The sequence below is a fragment of the Vanessa tameamea genome, chromosome 7, assembly GCF_037043105.1.
Source record: "Vanessa tameamea isolate UH-Manoa-2023 chromosome 7, ilVanTame1 primary haplotype, whole genome shotgun sequence".
Classification (NCBI taxonomy): Eukaryota; Metazoa; Arthropoda; class Insecta; order Lepidoptera; family Nymphalidae; genus Vanessa; species Vanessa tameamea.
Genome location: NC_087315.1, coordinates 8,719,665 through 8,741,866, shown reverse-complemented (window position 1 = coordinate 8,741,866; position 22,202 = coordinate 8,719,665). Strand labels below are relative to the sequence as shown.

Genomic DNA, 22,202 nt, shown 5'->3' with positions numbered 1-22,202 from the left:
CATTTCATTAGTAGATTAGTAGACGCTGATATTAAAAATGTTTATTAAATAATTTAGGTTTATTCACTTATATATTATTTAATTAGCTTATCATATTATTAAAATTAAATAAACCGATTTCATAAAACAATTAATGCGGACAGACAAATAAAGCGTAATAGTCAATCGTTACCATCGCCCAGTGACATAGACACTGTAACAAATATTAACCATTCATTACATTGACAATGAATCACCGTTCATGGCTGATAAGACGTTATTCCCTTGTGCCTCTTATTACATATGTTATTATTATATTATTATCTTTACACTGGCTCACTCATTTATCAAACCGGAACACAACAATATTAGTATTGCGTGTGCCGCGTGCCGGTGCCGTGTGGTGGGTATTGCATAAAATCCTAGTAGCCAATATAAAAATACTGTCATAAATACAAAAGGTACAATTAATATATGATAGAGCTAATATTGTTTCTTAAAAAAATGCAATGGAAAATATATTTTTTTTATTTTATATATGCTAAGTACAATTTGCATGAGTTTATTTAATTTTATTCTACAGTTCCATGTTAACTTTTAGACTGGAAGTTATTGTGTAATTACTAATTAGTGTTATAATTACATTGCGAAGGGCGTTTCCAAATTCGACCTTTAGAAACGAGTTGTTAGTCGCTAAACACGTGCAAAAACGGAAGATAATGAAAATACACGCCTACGCTTCTAAAACCTCGTTATTCCCTTCATCAGTGAGGCCGTAAGTCAATCTAATAAATAATATTAAACAAGAACGAACGACCTTACATTATTTTGAAAGTAAAGATATGAGATCTTGTTACTTTCAAAATAATGATGTCTTGATGTAAAAGTAGTCTATTTATTCAATTGTTTTATTATTTTATTTAAAGCTCAGTCTGGAATCAATATTTTTACTTTATTAAAAAAACATATAAAGTAATTCGCTTTCAATAAAAAATAATATTTCACACGTTTCATAAATAAGAGCAAATAAAATGTTAGTTTAGTTGCGTATGAACTGTCTCGTATTAGGTCAACAAGACGCTCAGAGATTCGTTTAATCTTTAATACCGGAAAATTTAATATTAAAAAAAGTAACAATTTTTTGTCCCCAAAAAACCTTTAGTACAGTTTTAAATAAGGATTACTAAGTTAATCATTACTAAAAGGTTTCATTAAATAAAACTGACTTTGTGTAAGGTCGTCTGGGAAGCAGCCACTACATGTTCCACCGCTTTACATAGCAATACTAGTATTGTGATTTCGCAATGTGAAGAATGAGTTAGCTAGTGTAACTAAAGATTGTTGTATGTCTTCATTCATTATTTAATACCATTACTGTCAAATCCTTTCTTATAATGTTGTTCCATAGCAACGTTATTATAGTTATGTCATTACAAATGCATTAAATAAAAATGCATGATATGAAATTACTTATTATTAAAAATATATTAATTACTATAGTATGTATGTATGTATGTAAATACTATTACTAAACTATATTATGTAAATATAAATTTGTAAACAATAACTATCAACAACAACCAACTATAGAAATATTACAAAATAAAACGTGTTTTTTTTTTGCGAATTACAGGTATTTTGTTGAAAATTGAAATGGTATTTTGAAATAGAGTCTAATTTTTTTGTAACATCACTTTTACATCGGTTTCCGTTTTTTGTTGAAATTTAAGTTAAAATTATTTAGATTATATCTTATCCTTGTTCATATTATTTTATATATTATCCAACAGAAACCCTAATATAAAATTAGACACTGTGCTCGTAAATATACTTAACATACGGTACGTTGACGGGTTGTGTTAACTCTTAATATATTCAACCACCCACGTGGACTTAGATCAAAGGCTTAACGATTCAGTGACTGGTTACACCTCACTGAGCTTATATAAAACATGCCTCATATCTCTGTATATTTATTTTCTAGTAAAATATTATAAGGGTAAGATATATTTAACAGCGTATTGTAAAATATTCAAGAGAGTTATAACCGTTGGTATAAAACCGCATCATATAAAAACTTAAATGGGAAAAGTAAAACGTTAAAAATATTGTTACTAAACAGCGCTCGAACAGTTGTACAATGAAAATAATTTGGACTGTAGTAAGTCGATTGTGTCGTGGAGCATACTCTTTGATAAAACTGCTAAGCGCTGCTTTTATATAATAACATTACGTATTAACTGTTGTTAACAGTAATAAAACCTCCGAAAACGTGCGTACGATTTAAAATGCTTCTTTGTAGGTTATTAGTTTTTTTGATGTGACATCACAAAAAAACAAATATTATTTATCAGTATAGAATTATATATATTCTGACTAAAATATGTTATATATATATAAAGTATAGATTTTTTATTAGGTACGATTTCTATATATATTCGTTAAACTAAGTTTAGTACTAAGAACTTTATCGTAGCAAACGTAGCACGTCTCTACGTTCGTAGCACTTAATATTAAAATAGAATATAGGTATATTATTTCTAAAATAAAAAAACGAGACCTGTTTATTTTTCTCATTTGTAACGTTATTTTTTAATATCTCGTTTGTTTGATTAACTGCTTCTTGATCTGTCCGGGTACAAATATTGCAATCGATTTTAGACATCTTTTTCCGATGTACATTAAATTAAAAACATTTAAATACTATATATTTTTGAAATGGATTACAACGTTTTAAATATTTTGATGTAGTTACATACAGATTGAATTGATAATTTTCAAATACAGCATTTAAATCTGCTTTTACTTTCAGTCGACTCGACAGTCTTCCACATAATTTATTTTATAGTTTTTTATTTAACAGATTAAAGATTAGGCAAAAAACGTTGGTCACAAGTATTATCATGTATAATTGTGAAGGAAATAAGTATACATAAAAATGTGTTCAAATTATAAACAAATGCAAATGGGCCACCTGATGGTAAGTGGTCACCACCGCCCATAGACAATGGCTTTGTAAGAAATATTAACCATTCCTTACATCACCAATGCGCCACCGACCTTGGGAACCAAGATGTTACGTCCCTTGTGCCTGTAGTTACACTGGCTCACTCACCCTTCAAACCGGAACACAGCAATACTGAGTACTGCTGTTTGGCGGCAGAATATTTGTTGAGTTGGTGGTACCTACCCAGACGGGCTTGCACAAAGCCCCTCTATCAGTGAAAAATATTCAAAATTTTTGTTTAACAGAAGACTAACTAATATTTGATTTTATTATTTGACTTTTAGTAAATAATTTTAAACCTAAAAACAAACGAAACCAAACTCTCCATGTTTTAACTGCAGTGTATATTCACCAGTAACTATAACATTACAAGAAATGTTAGATCCGTTTACAATATGTTTTTACCAAACAGAAGTAATCAATTCGCTCCTATCCGGTCTTTTAATAAATCAATTTCATATTCTAGTTGCCCTGCACTATTTATCGGACATTGACGTATGTACGTATGTATAATGCAGGTCTTATGAGGACGAATACAAGCGTGGATTAGACACATAATTACAATTTATTGCTATTAAAATATTAATCATTATTTTCTAATATAATTATGAAATAGTAACAATAAATTATTTGTTTATTAAATATTTTATTTTTGTTACGTTTAATGTAATCAAATTCTGGAACATTAGCGTTACAATTCCGAGAAATATTGTTTATAAGTATTTAATACTCTTTGATTGTGGTCATTAAAGGAAAACCAGGCCCATGGGTCCCACGCTTCTTGCCGTATTAGTTGAAACTGTTGGTATAAACAGTCCACAGTATTCGAAACATTGAGACATGGTACACATATATCATTTAACTAATTTGGATTTGTTAATGTAATAGAAATATTATGAGGTAATTAAAATTATTTGAATACCTTAATCCAGAATAAGAGGCAGCTGTTCTATAATTAAAATTGCTATTTACATTTTGGTTTAGTTGGTGGTAGTCCCTTTTCAGTTACGCTCTAATAACCTCCTAGTAGAGGAGGCTAATGAATGCTTTGTCGTCCAGTAGACAGAAAAAGTTCTAATTTATTTTCAAATAAATTTACAATTCCATATTTCGTAATTGCTAAAACTTAAGATATGATGGAACGATGCGAAGTTAAGCGAATACAATTAAGTATTAAATTTAATGTTTTTATAATGAACTGTACAATGTTAAATGGGATAAATTTAATTAGTAATTTTCAAGAATTTTAAGATAATAAGATGTATTCAACCGTGTTTTTATTACTTCGGTATAATTTGATTTGAAAGTTTCCATTTAAACGCTATTGCTGAAGTGTTATAAAGTTTTATGCCGCGGGTAATGTTTGCAATGTGTTTCACATTAAATGTGTGAGAGTTTGAAAAGAAATAAAAAAGAATGTTAGACGTAATATTAAAAATATACGGTTCCGTTTTCACAGAAACACAAAGAATAGTTTCTTAATGAGATTATTGGTGTAAAGTAAAATTGTAACCTAGAAAAGGCCCGCAAATAATCTTCGTTAAAATAAAATCGTATAAATATCTTTCTTTAACATTACATTTTTTAATATAGGTTTCTGATCAAATTTGTATACTATGTTCTGTGTTAAAATAAAACAATACTAACTCACTATTCAAAAGGTTATTAAGATTTTCTATGCATTTTATCTTTCAATTTCATTAGAGACAGTGCTGACAATATACAAAATATATAATGTTCATTACTACGTCGTAGGTACAATAATTTTAAACAAATATAATGTTTTTCATTCTACTCGTTCAAATGGAAACGTTTGGTTTCAGAGCGGTTGAATTTAATATAGACAAAATTTCGAAAGTTCAGTTGAGTTTCTAAAACAATAATGTAGTAGGATAGTAAAAACTTCGTTTAAAATATATAGTAGTTTTTATACGTGGATTAGATTAATGCAAATAGATTTCCAATCAACGATTGCTAAACTATATATACCGTTAAGATTAATTTTGGTAAATTAAAATAAATACACATATAATAATTAGATAGATGAGGTATCAAGCCGAGATGGCCCAGTGGTTAGAACACGTGCATCTTAACCGATGATTTCGGGTTCAAACCCAGGAAGGCACCACTGAGTTTTCATGTGCTTAATTTTTATAATTCATCTCGTGCTCGGCGGTGACGGAAAACATCGTGCGGAAACCTGCATGTGTCTAATTTCAACGAAATTCTGCGACATGTGTATTCCGCCAACCCGCATTGGAGCAGCGTGGTGGAATATGCTTCAAACCTTCTCCTCAAAGGGAGAGGAGGCCTTTAGCCCAGCAGTGGGAAATTTACAGGCTGCTAATGCTAATGTTAAAGGTATCAAGTATTGTTCTATTCAGGTTGAAAGGGTGAGTGAGGTAGTGTAACTGCAGGCACAAGGGACATAACATCTTAGTTCCCAAGGGTGGTGGCGCATTGGTGACAACGCCAGTGTCTATGGGCGGTGATGACCACTTAACATTAGGTGGCGTGTTCGCCGCGTACCTTTTAAATAAAAATAAAAAAAATACCCAAAATATTCGCGTATTATGTAATATGTACTCGTATATATAAACCGACCAACCAAATAATTCATCCGTCGAAACTTTGCGCAGTTGTTGACATTTTCGTGGAAGTTTCTGGCATTATCAACAAACAATATTCGGGACGAGTCATTAACAGTATTTGTTTACAACATATTTTAAACAATCATTGATATTAGGTTGTAATAGACGACAGCGCGTTAGAGTAGTATAAAACATGTTTTTATAATAATATACATAATATTAGAGCTTTATTTATTTCCATATGTTCGCATATTCATAATCAACTCTTACATATTGTTATAATAAATTAAATAGAGCACCTCCTCTATTCTATTATTTATGTTAGATTAGGCTTTAATACAAATAAAACGCTGAGAAGGTTTTAGTTTAATTAACACTAGTAAACACCTGAAAATTCATAATGAGCTTGTATCTCGTTACGATTCCCGAATATTAATTGTGATTTTGCTATAAAGGACAACATTGTTTCAAAAATAAGCTAAATTTAAATATATTTTAATGTTAACCAAATATATGAATACAATAATTTTGGAAATACAATAAACGATAATTAAATAGAGCTTCGACAACGTTTAAAGACCTTGAAAATAAAGAGATTCTTCTTGTCATTTCCATCATAACGTGTCATTGCCGATTGCAGAGCATATTAAAAAATCAATTTCAAGTTATGAAAGTATTTGTACAATAACATTTATTACCTAAACTTAGGATAATTATACCCTTGGCTCACGTAGGTTTATCCGCTGCCAGTAAGTATTAATAAATAAACTTATTAAAATGAAAGACACATTATGTTTATAAATTACAGGCAGATACTATCCTCATTATTGAGATTATTATCAATACAAAGCTTAAACTAAAAGACTTTTGAAAGATATCTTTGTTGGGTAATGTAAGGCGCAATGAGAATAGGTTATGCGAAATTAATGAGTTTTTAAGGACCATTCTGTCTTTTTTTTCATCTAACCAAACCGTTCAAAGCATGTATTTCATCATCATAATTGTAAATGATAAATGTTTACATGTAATTAAATACTTAAAACTAAAACAATGACTGTTGTTATGTGATATAGTAAAGTAAAATATTACGAAATTCCTTCGTGTAACTGCTTGTAATTAACGTTTTTCTTTTAACTTTATAGTTTCACTGGAAACGAGCAGACAATTACGTTCATGTTACGTGTCTAGCGGGCGCGTTGGCGGCAACGAATATAAACGTGACCCTAACTGTGCTCAATTCTATTGTGTTTAATATCAATGAGACGTCATATCCACAACCAGAACGTGTTCTGCACGATGCTCGTAACTTATACATTAATAATTATGTTAATTAGTTTTTAAATGTCAAAAATTTTATGAACTGTTTGAATGTCTACTTTTTCCTCTTTAACTTTTCAGTTAACTTGAAATAAATTGAACAAAAAAGGTCTATTTTAAAGGACTTTACCATAATTCTCTCATTTAATAATAGGTGCTTAGTTACTAACAAATGAAATACAATCTACACATTAAGGACCTATTTAAATTCGTGTCTCGTAAAATAGATCAACGCAGTTGGTCGTGTAGACATGCCGCTTGTAAAAACCTGAAATTTTATAGTAAATAAATTGTGACCCTCGTCTTGCCTTCGTCTTGTATATTAGTTGTTCGTTTGAAGTGAAATATTTGCGCTTGAAACGAACTGGATTTAATTAAATCGTGCGGAAAATTTTTAGAACTAATGGCTTATAAGTGAGCTAGTATATAAAATTATTTGAAAAATAAGATTGTTTTGTATTTTTGATCAATTTAACCTCTTTTTTAGTATAAAAGTATAAAGTTCTTGTGTGCTTCTTATTTTTCGTTTAGTTTTGCTAGCAGCAAAAAACTTATATCCTTTCAAAATACCTAAACATTATTACAAAAGCCTAATATTTTTTTAGATATGTACTATACTATAAAGAACAATATTAATTAATTTTAATGGTAGTCATTAAAATAATATCTAAGAGTCGTAACAAACAATAATCATCTCGGCAAGGTCTTCATCGATAGTGATGTCGCCGTTATTCCTCGACGATTGATTAAATACTGGAGGGTCATTGGTGTAGATAGATGGTCCGAAAAATCTGCCACCCGATGGCACGTGGTCACCACCTATAGACGCTTTGTTGCTGTTAGAATTATTAATTAAACACCAATGTGCCACTAACCTTGGGAACTTAGAGATCATATCCCTTGCATCTGAAATTACACTGCTTTACAATAAAATATTATTTTATATCATTTTGCAATTACAATATAACCGTACAGAGGACAGAATTCACTAAGCAGGTTCACGAGGCTGCGACCCGTAAGAGTTCGATGATATCTATCGACGCCTTTCACGTAACCTCACACCTAATACCCTAATATCATATGATATTCATTGTAATGATGTATTTATATAACTCATGTAAATGTGATTTTGATAGGAAATAATGTAAATTGTAGCATCAGATAAATATTATTCTTCTACAAGTAGTTCTACAATTTTGTGACATAAGAGAAAACTGAAAAACTCTATTTCGAGCAATGTATTTTATTTCGCTAATCTTTAGATACCAAATGTTAACTTAATTCATATTTAACGGCTACCACAGGGTGTAACTGTATAATATAGACAAGTTACTAATTTTTTAATGCCTTATGGCTACAGAAATGTATGAAATGCAGTCAATTTCAATACGAGGGCATAGCCGCAGTTTATTTTAAATTAATATTCACATTTTATTGTAAATTAATATTCAATTTTAATCAGACAACATTCATACATTATAATAAAAACTAATTAATTTACAAGCTCAGAATAAGACAAAGCAATTCTTGAAGAATAAAGTTTCACTTTGTTTTTAAAATTATGAGACGGTCTTTATAATATTACTGTTTTAATCATATTTCTTATAGGTATATCATATTCTGTATAAAGCGGCACTGAAGTTGTCAGTCATTGTTATCACAGAGTAGAGACAAAGTTTTGTCATATAATAATAACAAGCAGTATTGCCTCAGTCCGGCACGGGGCGGCCGGCGAACAACGTGACTTGAACGTGCTTACTCAACATACCTTTCATTAAAGTTTTAATTGAATTGAAGATTTACTGCATAACATGTTTATCTGTTTTTTTTATTTATTAATATATATTACAATAGGATGTCAAAATATAATGTACATTCATATCGTATAGTTTCCGAGCCAGGCCTCTGTGACTTACAACCTGAAAGATACGACAATTTTGTCATAAGTAAGTATATCTTACTTATGACAAAATTGTAAAGATTCGGAAAATAAATGTACAAAAAAGAAAAAGGCTAATAAGTCGCCTAATAGAGCTCTAACAACATATATACTAGAAGTCCGTCATTTGCTTGACAAAAATTAGTGCGTTTATTTGCCAAGTAAGCAGTCTCCAAAGTACTTTCTGGTAAGAGTTTCAAGCATCAAACTATCTCACAATGGGTGATAAAGCTCGTAGCATATCGACCGCTGCAATACAAAGGCACTCGACGAACGGAAATCCTTCACTTTGGAATGAGCACACTCGAGTTCTGCTTCTAAGTTGCATATAACTACGTTAATCATTGTCATTGTCTCAGACACGGAACTGTGAAAACTTTAAAACGCTTATAACATTGTAGCAAAATAAAACAGTGTTATAGCAATTTTTAGATTCTATTAGGTATATTTAAAATCATTTAAAAGTCGTAAAAATGCCGTTGTCTCAATCTCATATTCTTTTACTATTTATTATATTTGATAGTACACCAGAAGGCTATGTAAGTCTATGCCAAATAACTCTGTTGTTAAAAAAGACAAGTAAGTTAATAGTGATAATAATACCAGTAACAGCCTGTAAATTTCCCATCGCTGGACCTCCTTTTCTTTTGAAGAGAAGGTTTGGAGCATATTCCACTACGCTGCTCCATTGCAGGTTGGAGGGTACACATTTTCCTCCTGAGGTTTCTTGGAGGTTTCCTCACGATGTTATTCTTCACCGCCGAGTACGAGAATTTAAACGAATTATAAACATAAATTAAATTAAACTAAAGATAAATAGGTAAAGTTAAATGCTATATAGCATTTTTTAGATATTTTTTTTTTATATTCTTGTCAATTATTACAGAAATTTCAAGAATTCTCAAGCCATTACTTTTTATATGATTATATACAATATCTCGACATGATACCATGATAAAGAAAAGATCACAAGACGCAGTCTTGCGGTAACGAATTTTGGACAAAATTCCCTAAAGAACATTGCGTTTTCCATTATTTTCTAAAAGTAAATAGAAATGTTTCTTACATACACATGTTTGAGTATATATTACGTTACACGTTTATTAAGGATTGGCAGGAATCGTACATTGGTTACGAAAATCTTAAGTGTTTTGAACGTTGAACAATCTACATTCCTTATCTGTGGGCTTAAAAGACGAGGTATTTTTGTAAAGCTATGTCAACTTCTGAGAAATTCATTATGCCTGAAGGGTAATATTGCTTCTCCGGATTTAGAAAGTGTTTGCCGACGGAGATTGAAAAGTATTGGTTAGGGTTGTCTGGCGTTGGTCAGCATAAATCTTATGGTATCTAATGTATGGATGATTTTTTTGTTTTTCACTTTTGAAACGGTTATATTGTAAAATTGCGTTGCTATAAACAATTTTTTTTTTTTATGTTCAATGGTATACAAAACAAAATGACAATAAAGAAATACATATGATTACATTTCTCATGATATAGACACGACATGCTTTTAATATTAAGTAAAATTAGCGCCTAGTCCATGAAAGCAGCAGAGTATACAATTATAATATACAATTTATTTTTTTGTTTAGGTTGTGTTATTCAAACTATTGAAAGGTTTTTTTTTTAAACAAATTTTAATAAGGCTATAGAATTGTAAGTGTGTCACTATAAACTGTGTAGTTTCATAAACGGAGTGTGTTAAGAGCAGTACGTAAACTTGTTATGTCAATCCTGAGAAATAATTGTCATCACAAAGACGGCGCTTATTGGCTAGAGAATTACACTTATATCCAGAACCTGTTATTCCTACGGGAGTTCTTAGAGTTTCTTGTTAGAAATTATTATAAGTGTGACCTTGATCCATAGTACTTTATATACACACGATAAACTTTATTTGAGTACTAAAACGAACTGAAAGTGTCGGTATAATAAGAATGTAACTTTACTTTCCAATTTAAATATAACAGAAACACTTAATTTTTAATTAATGTTATGAGACAATTTTCCTTTAGAATATTTTGTTTGTTACATTATTAATGAAGCGATTACTATATTATAGATTTAGTAAAATGAAAAAATATTTGCCTAAATATTAGATGGAAAAGTAACATTCCTATATTTCTTGGAAAATTGTGGGGATATGTGTTAACATAATATTTGTGTGTCAAACTTCGGCTATCAATGATGTATGTATGTCATGCGTAGTTGACCTAAATATAAATTCCATTTGGGTTAGTGGTTGGAAGTTTAGCACGTTTCTCCATTAATTTTATTGAATATACTTAATAATATTTACGTATAAATTCAGATTCGCTTCATTGAAATATTTTAGAAAATATTTTATTAATGCCATGTCAGGCTTTTTATGTTTTTTATTTGAAAAGTATAATTATATTGAATTGAATAACTATCACTGTCTACGATATCGTTTAACCGTCGAAGTATTGTGTACGTGACATAAGCAGTTGTTAAAATATTTGTATTAAAAAAATAACTTTGAATTACAATTTGAACATGTGAATCTTAACCAATGGTTGTACGTGCATACCTGTACAAGCACATCTGAATTTTCATGTGGTCAATTTGTGTTCATAATTCATCTCGTTCTAGGCGAATGACAAGAGCGAGAGAAAACTATCTATTAATTACCATAAAAATCGTTCGCATATGTATTAACCAAACGCGTTGGATCAGCATGGAGAAGAGGCTTTAGGCGTAGCACAATTACAGGCCTACCTTTTAATATTTACAGATTAAATTAACCATTTAAATGTCATATGAAAGGTCAACACAAGCTTTTACAAATAATACAATTTAAACACAATATAAAAACAACATTTATTTACTTTTATACTAACATATTTAAATGTTGTTTGTTTCAGAACAAGATACTGGAGAAGTAAAGTCCGTAAGTATAAAATCATTATAAGTTTTATGAAACACTTCAAGTTCTCTTTATACAACTGGATCTCTGGTTTAGTTCATAATCTCTAATATAGATCGAATATTTATATAAACGGAGTGAGCGTCAGGGAGTTATAATAAATACATAAAATGAGTTCGGCATTTATCGAACCTTTATATACACAGCGTGGGTGTAAGACGGGCATTAACAAAAGGAAAATATTTTTGCATTACAGTATTATTACATTATTATTTATATTATATACATTATTCTAGTGATACGTTGATATATACTTCAAGCATTGGATCTACAGTTCAGTTATAAATTGTATTTTTTTAAGATGTGAATCATCCCTGATAGTGTCAGCTTCTTTTGAAAGGAGCAGACAAACTGATACTTAACTTAAAATTCAGAATCAATTATATCTGACGGAGTAGGGAGTACTAAAAGGTTTTTTGGGCTTACATTGTATTTTCTAATATGCATAAGTTAATTTAATACAAAACTATAGGAATCATATTTAGTACAGTGGTTATACGTATTAGGAGCATCCTGCTTGAAAAAAAAAAAAAAAAGATTCTGTTCGAAAAGGCGCGCTAATAGATGTTTCACATCAAATATTAACTTACCTTTGTAAGTGTTTTTTCAATTTTCATAAGTCTACTTTGGTTGGATGGTTGGCACAACATTACGTAACTATAACTTGTTGTTATTAGCACTAGATAACCACAGCGTGTCAACCTCCATTGAATTTCTTATCTTTGTTCTTTAACAAAGTTATCCCATGAAACGTCACACATAACTCTCAAGGTCAAGTAGGAAACTTTCAAAGAAGTCGCTTTTACAGAAGAGATTTTACATAACAATTTTAATAAACATTTCCAGTATTGTATACAATTGTAAATTTTTTGTGAGGCTATAATGTATGTTTTGATATAAAATACACGTTAGTGACTGTCATAATATTAAAATGATTCGGTTATTTTAAGGTTTCTTAATATTCCAGGCGTGAGGTTTGTGGCTTAAAGTATGCAAATAAGATTTATTACTTCGAAGTCACGCTCTTACCGCCTACACTTTTATTTTCGCTCACACATTTTTATTTTTAGCGTTGAAATAATAAACAAGTTTTAGTACTTTTTTAATTTTATTTGTGAAATGTTAAATAATGGAATAATTATTATTTATCTATATTTACAAGGTTAGATATTAATAATTTTCTAGTCTTCGTAATTATAGTGTGAACCTTATTTTCAATTCAGCGAATTAATTAACATCTACTACATATATATGTATATTTACATCTATCATTAGTTTATCAGCAGAGGTGATTGCCCGTATCTGAACCTTTCAATTAATTACTCGCTGAGTTTGCTCGAAAGAAAATATAATATTTTGGCTAATTACTAATTGAGTTGCCTTTTCTGTTCAATAAATTACGAAGTGTTAAACTACTCTTAGCAATTTATCGATTATAATCAATTAGTGGTTTGACGTGCTGGCTTTATTAAGCCTACGATGGATCAATTTTGTCAAAGAGCGGCCATATGTTTTTTTGTACCACCGCTGTAGTTTATTTTATATGATATAATTACACACTCGCTTAAATAACAACAACAACATGTACAGCCTGTAAATTTCCTACTAGTGGGCTAAGGCCTTTGAGGGGAAGGTTAGGATCATATTCCACCACGCTACTCAAATGCGGGTTGGTGGATTCACATGTGGCAGAATTTCGTTGAAATTAGACAAATACAGGTTTCCTCACGATGTTTTCCTTCACCGCCGAGCACGAGATGGATTATAAACACAAATTAAATACATGAAAATTCAGCGGTTCTTGCCTGAATTTGCCGCAATCATCGCTTAAGATGTACGCGCCTCACTGGTACATCTCGGCGCTTAAATAACATGAGTAGGATCATAATAATGCTTAAAAAATGGGCATATTACAAATCCTTTTGGGTTAATTTATCGCTAGTACATGTTATTATACCCTTAAAATGATATTTTACTCGTTATATAATTAAGCGAGGAAAGCTAGAAATTAGTTATTGTTATTTTAAACTTTCATAGTTAAAAAGATTTTTCTTAGTTATGTTTATTTTGGAATGATATTTAAATTAAACAAGATCTTTCGCTTTATTCTTTTTAATGTTCCATTCTATGTATATGTTGAAATTTAGGGTTCTTGAGTATTTTGCAATGTGCTAAATGAAAATGCTACTATTTACATTTTGTAAACTATTTTAAAGGTATCTTCGCTAATTTGATAAAGGGAAAGAGAAAAATATTGTTGCAAGTTATGATGCAGCCATTGATTTTTAGTCCATATATATGTTTTTCTAAAAATTATTTATATTATATTATTTATATATATATTTACAGTAGAACCATCTAACAGTTAGATTTTTTTATGTAAAAATATATATTTTAACAGCCGAGATGGCCCAGTGGTTAGAACGCGTGCATCTTAACCGATGATTTCGGGTTCAAACCCAGGCAGGCACCACTGAATTTTCATGTGCTTAATTTGTGTTTATAATTCATCTCGTGCTCGGCGGTGAAGGAAAACATCGTGAGGAAACCTGCATGTGTGTAATTTCAACGAAATTCTGCCACATGTGTATTCCACCAACCCGCATTGGAGCAGCGTGGTGGAATATGCTCCATACCTTCTCCTCAACGGGAGAGGAGGCCTTAGCCCAGCAGTGGGAAATTTACAGGCTGATTATGTTATGTTATGTATATATTTTTGGGTAATGCGTTCTGGTAAAAAGGACATTGTCTTGTATTATATTATTGCATTTGGTAGAGCTACGAAATTTTCGTAGCCCATCTACATACGTAGCTCGACATACACTTGATCGCCATATTTTCTGTTTCAGGATGTTCCGGTAAAAGAATTAGAAAATCTTAAAATGGGTAAGATATTTTATTAAACCTATCTTTCGCAAGTGATTTAATACGATCACATTTTAGAATATGTAAATAATGGTGCTTATTATTATTTTGAAAAATATCTATTCTCGGCTTTGTAACTTCGTTATAGATATATACGTTATAGTTGTGTTAAGATGTCATGAATATTAGAAAACCTTAAGATTGACTTAAATTAGATTCCTTAGAGTTACCTAAGCGGTACGTCGTCGTCATAATTAAGTTGCTCTGTTTGATGAACATATTGAAAGTGTGAGTTTAATTTTGTGCAGATGAATGTTATGCTTCATTACGCAGTCCCGGAAAGAAAAAAAACATTGAGTCGATCCATAAGAAAATACATAATATCAATATGTAAAAATCATTAAAAAAAATCGTATATTTGAGCTTATGAATTTTTACATTGCCATTCGTAATAAAATAGATTAAAATTATATTCGATTATTCCCACTTGTAGTCATTACCAGTAGTCTTTGTTGGCCTTACAGTGAGTTGAAATTAAACTATTTTATAGCTGCGCAGAATCAGCAATTGTATTCATTTTGTATGTAGCACATGTATTCTCAATGAAATGCGTGCGTTAGTTAAATATTGACATTACGCTTATGCTAATATCTACGATCGCCATGCCAACAGCATATATTAGGGTTTGTCTTCTTGCAAAAGTAATATTGATTTCTCGGTTCGGCATCGGTTGGCATTCTGACATTACATTGGACAGGAAATTGCTTGTAATACGGGGCGTTTATGACTTTCCGCTCTATAAAATTTTATCGATGTTATGCGAAAGCTTGATAAACGTGATAGTATTATCGATTTTAAAAACATCAGTGATAGTTACCATATTTTTTAGCTTTTCGAGTAGCCTCTTACTCAAAATATTACTCTTATTGTAAAATATTGAAGATTTAATTATTGACGATATCTAAATGTTAAGGTATACCTAACACAAAATTATTAGATTGAGTTAGTTAAACTTCAATCTGTCTAACATTGAATTTTGATGTATAATTTCAAAATATATTGTACAACGTTTTGTTATTCCTCTATTCCTCTTTTAATTGTTTACCAGATTTTAAAGGACGTGTGAACACTTGAAAAATATAAAATTTAGCTCTTTCTAAGATTTGTCTATGCATCGACTATGATACATCTTATGTTTGTAATTTGACATTACTTCTCAAATTTTGATATTTAATAGTAAGTATTATTTTATGCTCTTATTTCTCTGGCTGGTGTTTTGATAAAATATAGATTTTGAAACAGAGATAATCAATCAAACTGATTTTTACTAAATTAAAACTATTGATTATTATATATTGTGTGTATATAAATAGGAAACTAAATGTTTATGGTCTTTAGTTGTGATAATTATTAGAACAATTTATATTAATTTAAAAAAAGACAAAATATGTTATTATCTGTGTTCTAAACGTAAAACAATATAAATGTAGAACAAGCTTAAGCGAGGCTTTCGCTTAAGTGATTAATTATTTAAACTTGATTGAAACGACGAACTGTAACCGCAAACTATCTAAAACTTCCTTATAATTAAAAGACACGAAAAGCGTATGATTTTCACAGTCTGCATGTTTTATAGTATTAGTATTCAGACTAACTGTAAACGTTCACAGAGGAAGGAAGCACGAAGTATTTTGAATCACGATATTTGTTGGTTATTAAATGTATATTATGATGTTATTTCTCAAAGATTTTATTATTTTTTAACAGATAACTTTTAACTCATTTTAAAACAATAATAACATCTTTTATACGTATGTATAGGCTTCCACATTATTCAATGCTTTCTACGAAGTAATCGTGCTATAATTTTGAATAGCGTTAGTAGAAGAAATTACTCACGTAATGTCACTTTGTCTGTTAGATTAAATATTATACAATATTATCGTCGAATCAAAAAACGTAATAAATGTAGAAATCTTTACATATATTTAATATAAATAGATTGTGCGTATTCATAATACGAATATTGGTGTGAAAGAAAAAAAGCGAGAGTATAAAGTTAATGTTATCTCTCGTCATATATCAAGTTTCGCATCGAATATCAAATAGTCGGTAGCTGGGACGTAGCGTCCTCATTTTATCACAGTAACAGACGAATCGATACATTTGCTATAGTTGTGCAAATTGATATAAACCCACAGATAATCAAAATTTATATCTATCTCATGTACACATTGTTAAAAATTGTGCGATTCATTAATTATCTTAGTTCTTATGAATATTATGTTCTAATGTAATACTTAACAGTAAATACTAAAAAGGGTTTGACTATAGAAGATATGACGCGAGTGATAGATGAATATATACATTTAATATTAACGAATCAAATTAATAACCTATTGCATATATGGAATGAATTATAATGCTCTTATTCGCTTATACATAAGCCAAGTATCATAGGGACATAAATACGATTTGCGTGTAGAATCTTGAAAGCTGTTTACGTCCGACGACTAGTTGTTACCTGCAAGACATAAATGTGTTAGGAATTAAGCGCTACTACTATTTCTATACCTCGACTCTCAATAGCGCTTCACTGTACTCTTCCATTTGTTTTTTTCCAAGCCCACTGGTTGATAAGTTGATAACGTTGAAGATTATCGATATTGCTAATGGGGGCTGAGAGATACACGAATCAATCGAATCATTCAATATATTGATAATTTTCTGTACTCTCACCGTTATTGATCCCTTTTCAAATATGGTATGACTTATGCTTTTTATTCAGCTGTGTAACAATCGCTTATGATACTATCGAATTAGAAGAGACTCAGTCCCACGCACAACTCGAGCGAAGTTCCACTACCAGATGATATTGACGAGGCAAAATAGTAAGAAACGGTACTGGGAGAAGTATTTATTTATTTTATATTATGTAGTTAAATGCAAAATACAACAGTTAAAATATTGTTCAATCTATTTTATTCTGTGCTTACGTTTACTAAAACATATCGCGTGCACAGCTTCCGAATACTGATGACGTCAACAAAAATATTTAAGTTTTCTTCTACATATTCAATTTTTACGTAAAAAAAAACTAATAACGAATAATAAATAATCTCACATAATGACTTCCGGTGAATTTAATTAAATACAATGTTTTGAATCAATTTTTGTTTTGACAATTATAACGATCAAAAAATATTCTTTATTTAATTCAATTCTTAGTTTGATGGCTTTTAGTTGTGCCGACAGGGCACAGATTATTTCGCCAATGTCACGTAGGATGATTCTTTATTTAACTATTTGAATTAAAGTACTTTTGAAACGTCACGTTACAGTGTTGAATTAAATGTAAACCTACCGCCGGTTCGGAAAGTAAATTTTACCGAGAAGAACAAGACAAGAAACTCAGTTGTTACTCTTTTCCGCCATTTTAATTACAGATTATCTAAATAAAGTGCAAGTAAATTTGTATGCATACTGCCTGGAAATAAAAATATATTTAGTTTTTTTATTATAAATATAATTTTGTATCGAGTAATATTCTTTATTTATCAATGTTTTTTGGCATGAGCATGGCATGTATTGACTTTGCAAAGTCGGAAACTAGGTGGCATAAGTTTACCTTTCCTCGTCGTCCCTATATTAATGTGAATATATATAATATTGTAAATGTAAGTGATATTGAAACTTACGTAGATTTGCAGAACAGGCGTGTTGGTATCATTTATACATAGTGAGAGAGATGTTTTGACTTTTGATCACAGCAAAAATTCACCCGGGTCGCATTTAGATCTGTCTGAATACATTTTCAATAAATAATAGTGACGCCCAGCCGCGACACGTGCACAGCATTCGCACAATACCGAAAAAATATCTATAATAAAATAAACAACTATGACGTTGAATTTGATCGATAGCATTGGTGAAAAGTAAAATTAAAGGGGATTTAACTAGCGGAATAGTAATGTATTATAATATCTAAAGATATATTAATTATGAATTGTAGTGCAGTGCGAAATACACTGTATATAATATAAGAAAATATCATGGAAATGTATGTAAATCTACGGTTTGTTTATCTTTACTCCTTCTTCGATTGCAATAGGTAGACATTTTTTATTTTTTTACAAAAAAGTCATAAATGTCAATGATTAGACTGGGTGCATCCTGTTTTATGCGTATGTCGGAAATTCGAGGTTCAATATTGTCTTCTTTTTAAGCATTAAATAAATTCCAAATACATACATATTTTTGTAATTGTATTTTTGTAAGAAAGTGTATAATATATTACATTTCGTGTAGGTACAATATTTGACTGTGCCCAAATTCTCATTCTCATAACGAACACGAAATGCAGCTCGGATTCGGTGGAAAGAGAATAAGTACGTTAAGTATCCGGTTTTTATTTATAAACTTGCGGTCTGGTTTCCCCTGTGCGGCTGTGGAAATTATTAGGTCTGTATGTGTTTTATGAATCCTGATATGAAACGTTGTTACTATCTATTGCGTATCTTTTGAAGATAGTCCTGTGCTATTTTCAATCTGATGACAATTTTCTGATGACCTTTTAAACTTGCTTATGCTTATTGGAATAAGATACTTAAAGAAAAACTCACTTACGTAAGTATTTTTTTCACATTGTATATTTTTATTTGGTACAATGATCTAACGATTTTCGTCCGAAAAAGTCCGACAAAACGCTATAAATATTTATGTGGAATTACGAAGTGGAGCTAAAGTTATAACAGCTTTGTATTTTTTCTGTAACTAGTAAAAAAAACAACTTCGAAAAATATTACATTTTCGATTTCAATAGTTCGTAATAATTTAAAAAATAGTTTTATGCTCTTTTACATAATCTTTAATCACTAATTATGTAGTTTGTTGTATTTAATAACGGTAATATGGATAAGCTAATCTGAATATATAAATCTATTCAATACGATCAGAAGAGGCCTCATGCTGTTCGTTTCTCCGAATGAGGTTCAAGTCGTTAACCCTTATCTGGACATTAGATCAGTTTCGGAATTTACATACGTATACATCGAACTTATATAATACAAAGGTTTTACTCAAACAATTAGGTAATATCGCTATATGACAATTACATAGTCTTTTCGATATATTGCACAACAAAGTTTTGCTACAAACTTATAAGGTTATATTCGTCTGAACTATCTCAAGCGTACAAGACGATTATATTATTATTTATGGGAGGAGGCATTCGCCACTGAAATACAATTTGTGTTGCTAACTAAAAATATCTATATATTAATACGTAACCGGGGCGTGCGTGTACTATACCTATTTATTATTTGAAAACATTTTTATGGGTGTAAGGTCAAAAAAAACATTTTAGTTTATTTAAATGAAAGTCGAATCTACTTTAAGGTACAACTAGATTATACTTTTATCGTTAAATACATACAATACGTATATAGGATACAATACAGTAATATCGAAACAACATTGTGCAACTGTGTGACTTGCTCGCCTTCTAACAATACCTATCATAAAGTAAAATGGAATTTGACAAAACAACACGTTGAATTTTATAAAATTAAACATCTTTTATCTTGTTTTCGTGTCGGAATTCAAACTTTGTTAATGTTACATTATTCCGCAGAAGAGGCAAGTAAGGAGACCGTTCCTGGAATGCAAAGTGAACATATGGAATTTCATCGACTTGGTAAGTAATTTGTTCTTGATGTGAAGACGTGTGGACTTTCAGAGTTATGTATCAGTTATGTTACCATAAATTCCGTATGTTATTTTTTTTTGGAATAATACACTTATCTTTTTTTAAGATATCATTTTATTACGTCACATTATATAGCTGCATACATCTATTAATCAAATTAATATTAATGTTATTAATAAATTAAATACTAACGTACTACGCTTACGTTAGCCTTTATTTTATTAATACGTTAACATCCGAAATTGACTTAATTTTTAGTATTTACTATAATAATAACAAATAAATTAACATATTTAAAAAGGTACTTAGTCACAAGTGTAAAAAGACAATTAAAACATATATTAGAATTAGACGTCATCATTATCATCCTCCTGCCCTTATCCCAATTTTACTTGGGGTCGGCGCAGCATGTCTTCTTCTTCCATACTTCTCTGTCGGACGTCATCTCACAAGTCACATTCTTTCTAATCATATCGTCTTTCACACAATCAATCCATCGTTTCTTGGGTCGTCCCCTACCTCTATATCCGTCCACATCCATTCTCAAAAAGAAAAAAATAGACACTAAACAAAAATACTTTTAATCAAAAATGAATGTCTATGAATCATCTGCTTTCATATAATCGTTTATTTTATACAAACAACTAAAAGTATGACTAAAAACGAATTTTGACAAACGCGGTCTCGTCACACGTGTGCGTGTGTTTATGCCATCACGAGAAATCTAATATAGTGAACCGTAGCCTTTGTAATGTAATATCAAGCCTCTTACGGCCTTTCCCAGCTTTCGGTTATTTATGTATGGATTTTTCACCGAATATTTACAGTTTTAAATGTACTGGATTGTTTTTACAGATTCCGTGCAAGCGAATGGTGAGCTTGTCTCCAGGTTAGAGCAACATGCCTCAGCTGATGCGACGGGAGATGAGAAGCCTCTTGTTCATGCACAGACTCAGCTAGACTTGCCCGCTGAGGGAGTTCACAAAGTTCTCGTGCAAGATGGAGCGCACATTAGCGTGTTGGACGCGACAGCTGCTACCACTATTGCACCGGAGGAACAAACCACTAAAGTCAGTTCAAAGTTTTTTAGAATTATTTCATTTTATATAAGATGACGTGTTTAATTATAAACGCTTTGCAGGTATTCCACGGCGCAGCTCGTTTAATCCAACCTGGGTCTGGGACTAACACTCCTCAAAACGGACACACGGCTGTACGACGTGCATTCAACGCTGACATTACTAAGGAAACAAACAATAATGTAAGTGTCGCAGGCGATCAGTTTAATTCGCCATTCAAATAAAAGACTAGCCATTTCATACTAAACGTCACCGTTCAGCGGCCTGAATGACATTTGGCATATTATAATTTTTCGCTCATAGAATTAGGTAATTTGGAGAATTTAATTTACCCAAATACTCATGTTCTAACGTATTAACCTAAACTGTATAAATAATTTAAATTTCAGTAATCTAAAGCAAATTACTATTTTATATGAGCAGAAAATGTCAGGCCACTCTGGTCCAACCAGAGTGGCCTGACATTTTTTGTCGGTGCCGTTTAAAATGGCTGGACTGTTAATTTAAATGCTAATTAAACTAGTTCCCGCATATGAAATAAATTCTAAAAAATTACAGTTGATATGAAAAGTTAAAAAATAATTAAATACTTAGATTCAGTGTTGAATGTTATCGTAACTTTTTATTTGGAAGTTGTTGTCGTTTTACGCAGAATTATTGTGGACTGGGACTGTAAGACAAATACCATCATTGATTACGATGTATACGATAATGGCTTACATTGTTTTTGAACTACGGATTTACCTAACAAATATTTCTAAGGCA

At 30.7% G+C, this 22,202-nt stretch overlaps 1 protein-coding gene across 2 annotated transcripts in view; it reads left to right on the top strand.

Moving 5' to 3' along the window:
* The window catches only part of LOC113401350 (uncharacterized), a 46,245-nt gene that overhangs the window by 12,408 nt on the left and 11,635 nt on the right, over positions 1 to 22,202 (top strand). Inside the window, exons 3-7 of one of the 2 annotated variants that reach the window (XM_026641228.2) lie at positions 11,725 to 11,750; positions 14,636 to 14,672; positions 20,284 to 20,346; positions 21,214 to 21,428; positions 21,500 to 21,619. In XM_026641228.2, coding sequence (XP_026497013.1) covers positions 11,725 to 11,750; positions 14,636 to 14,672; positions 20,284 to 20,346; positions 21,214 to 21,428; positions 21,500 to 21,619 — 461 coding nt within the window. The remainder of the gene's footprint in view (positions 1 to 11,724; positions 11,751 to 14,635; positions 14,673 to 20,283; positions 20,347 to 21,213; positions 21,429 to 21,499; positions 21,620 to 22,202) is intronic. The other variant, XM_064215317.1, reaches the window with a different exon arrangement.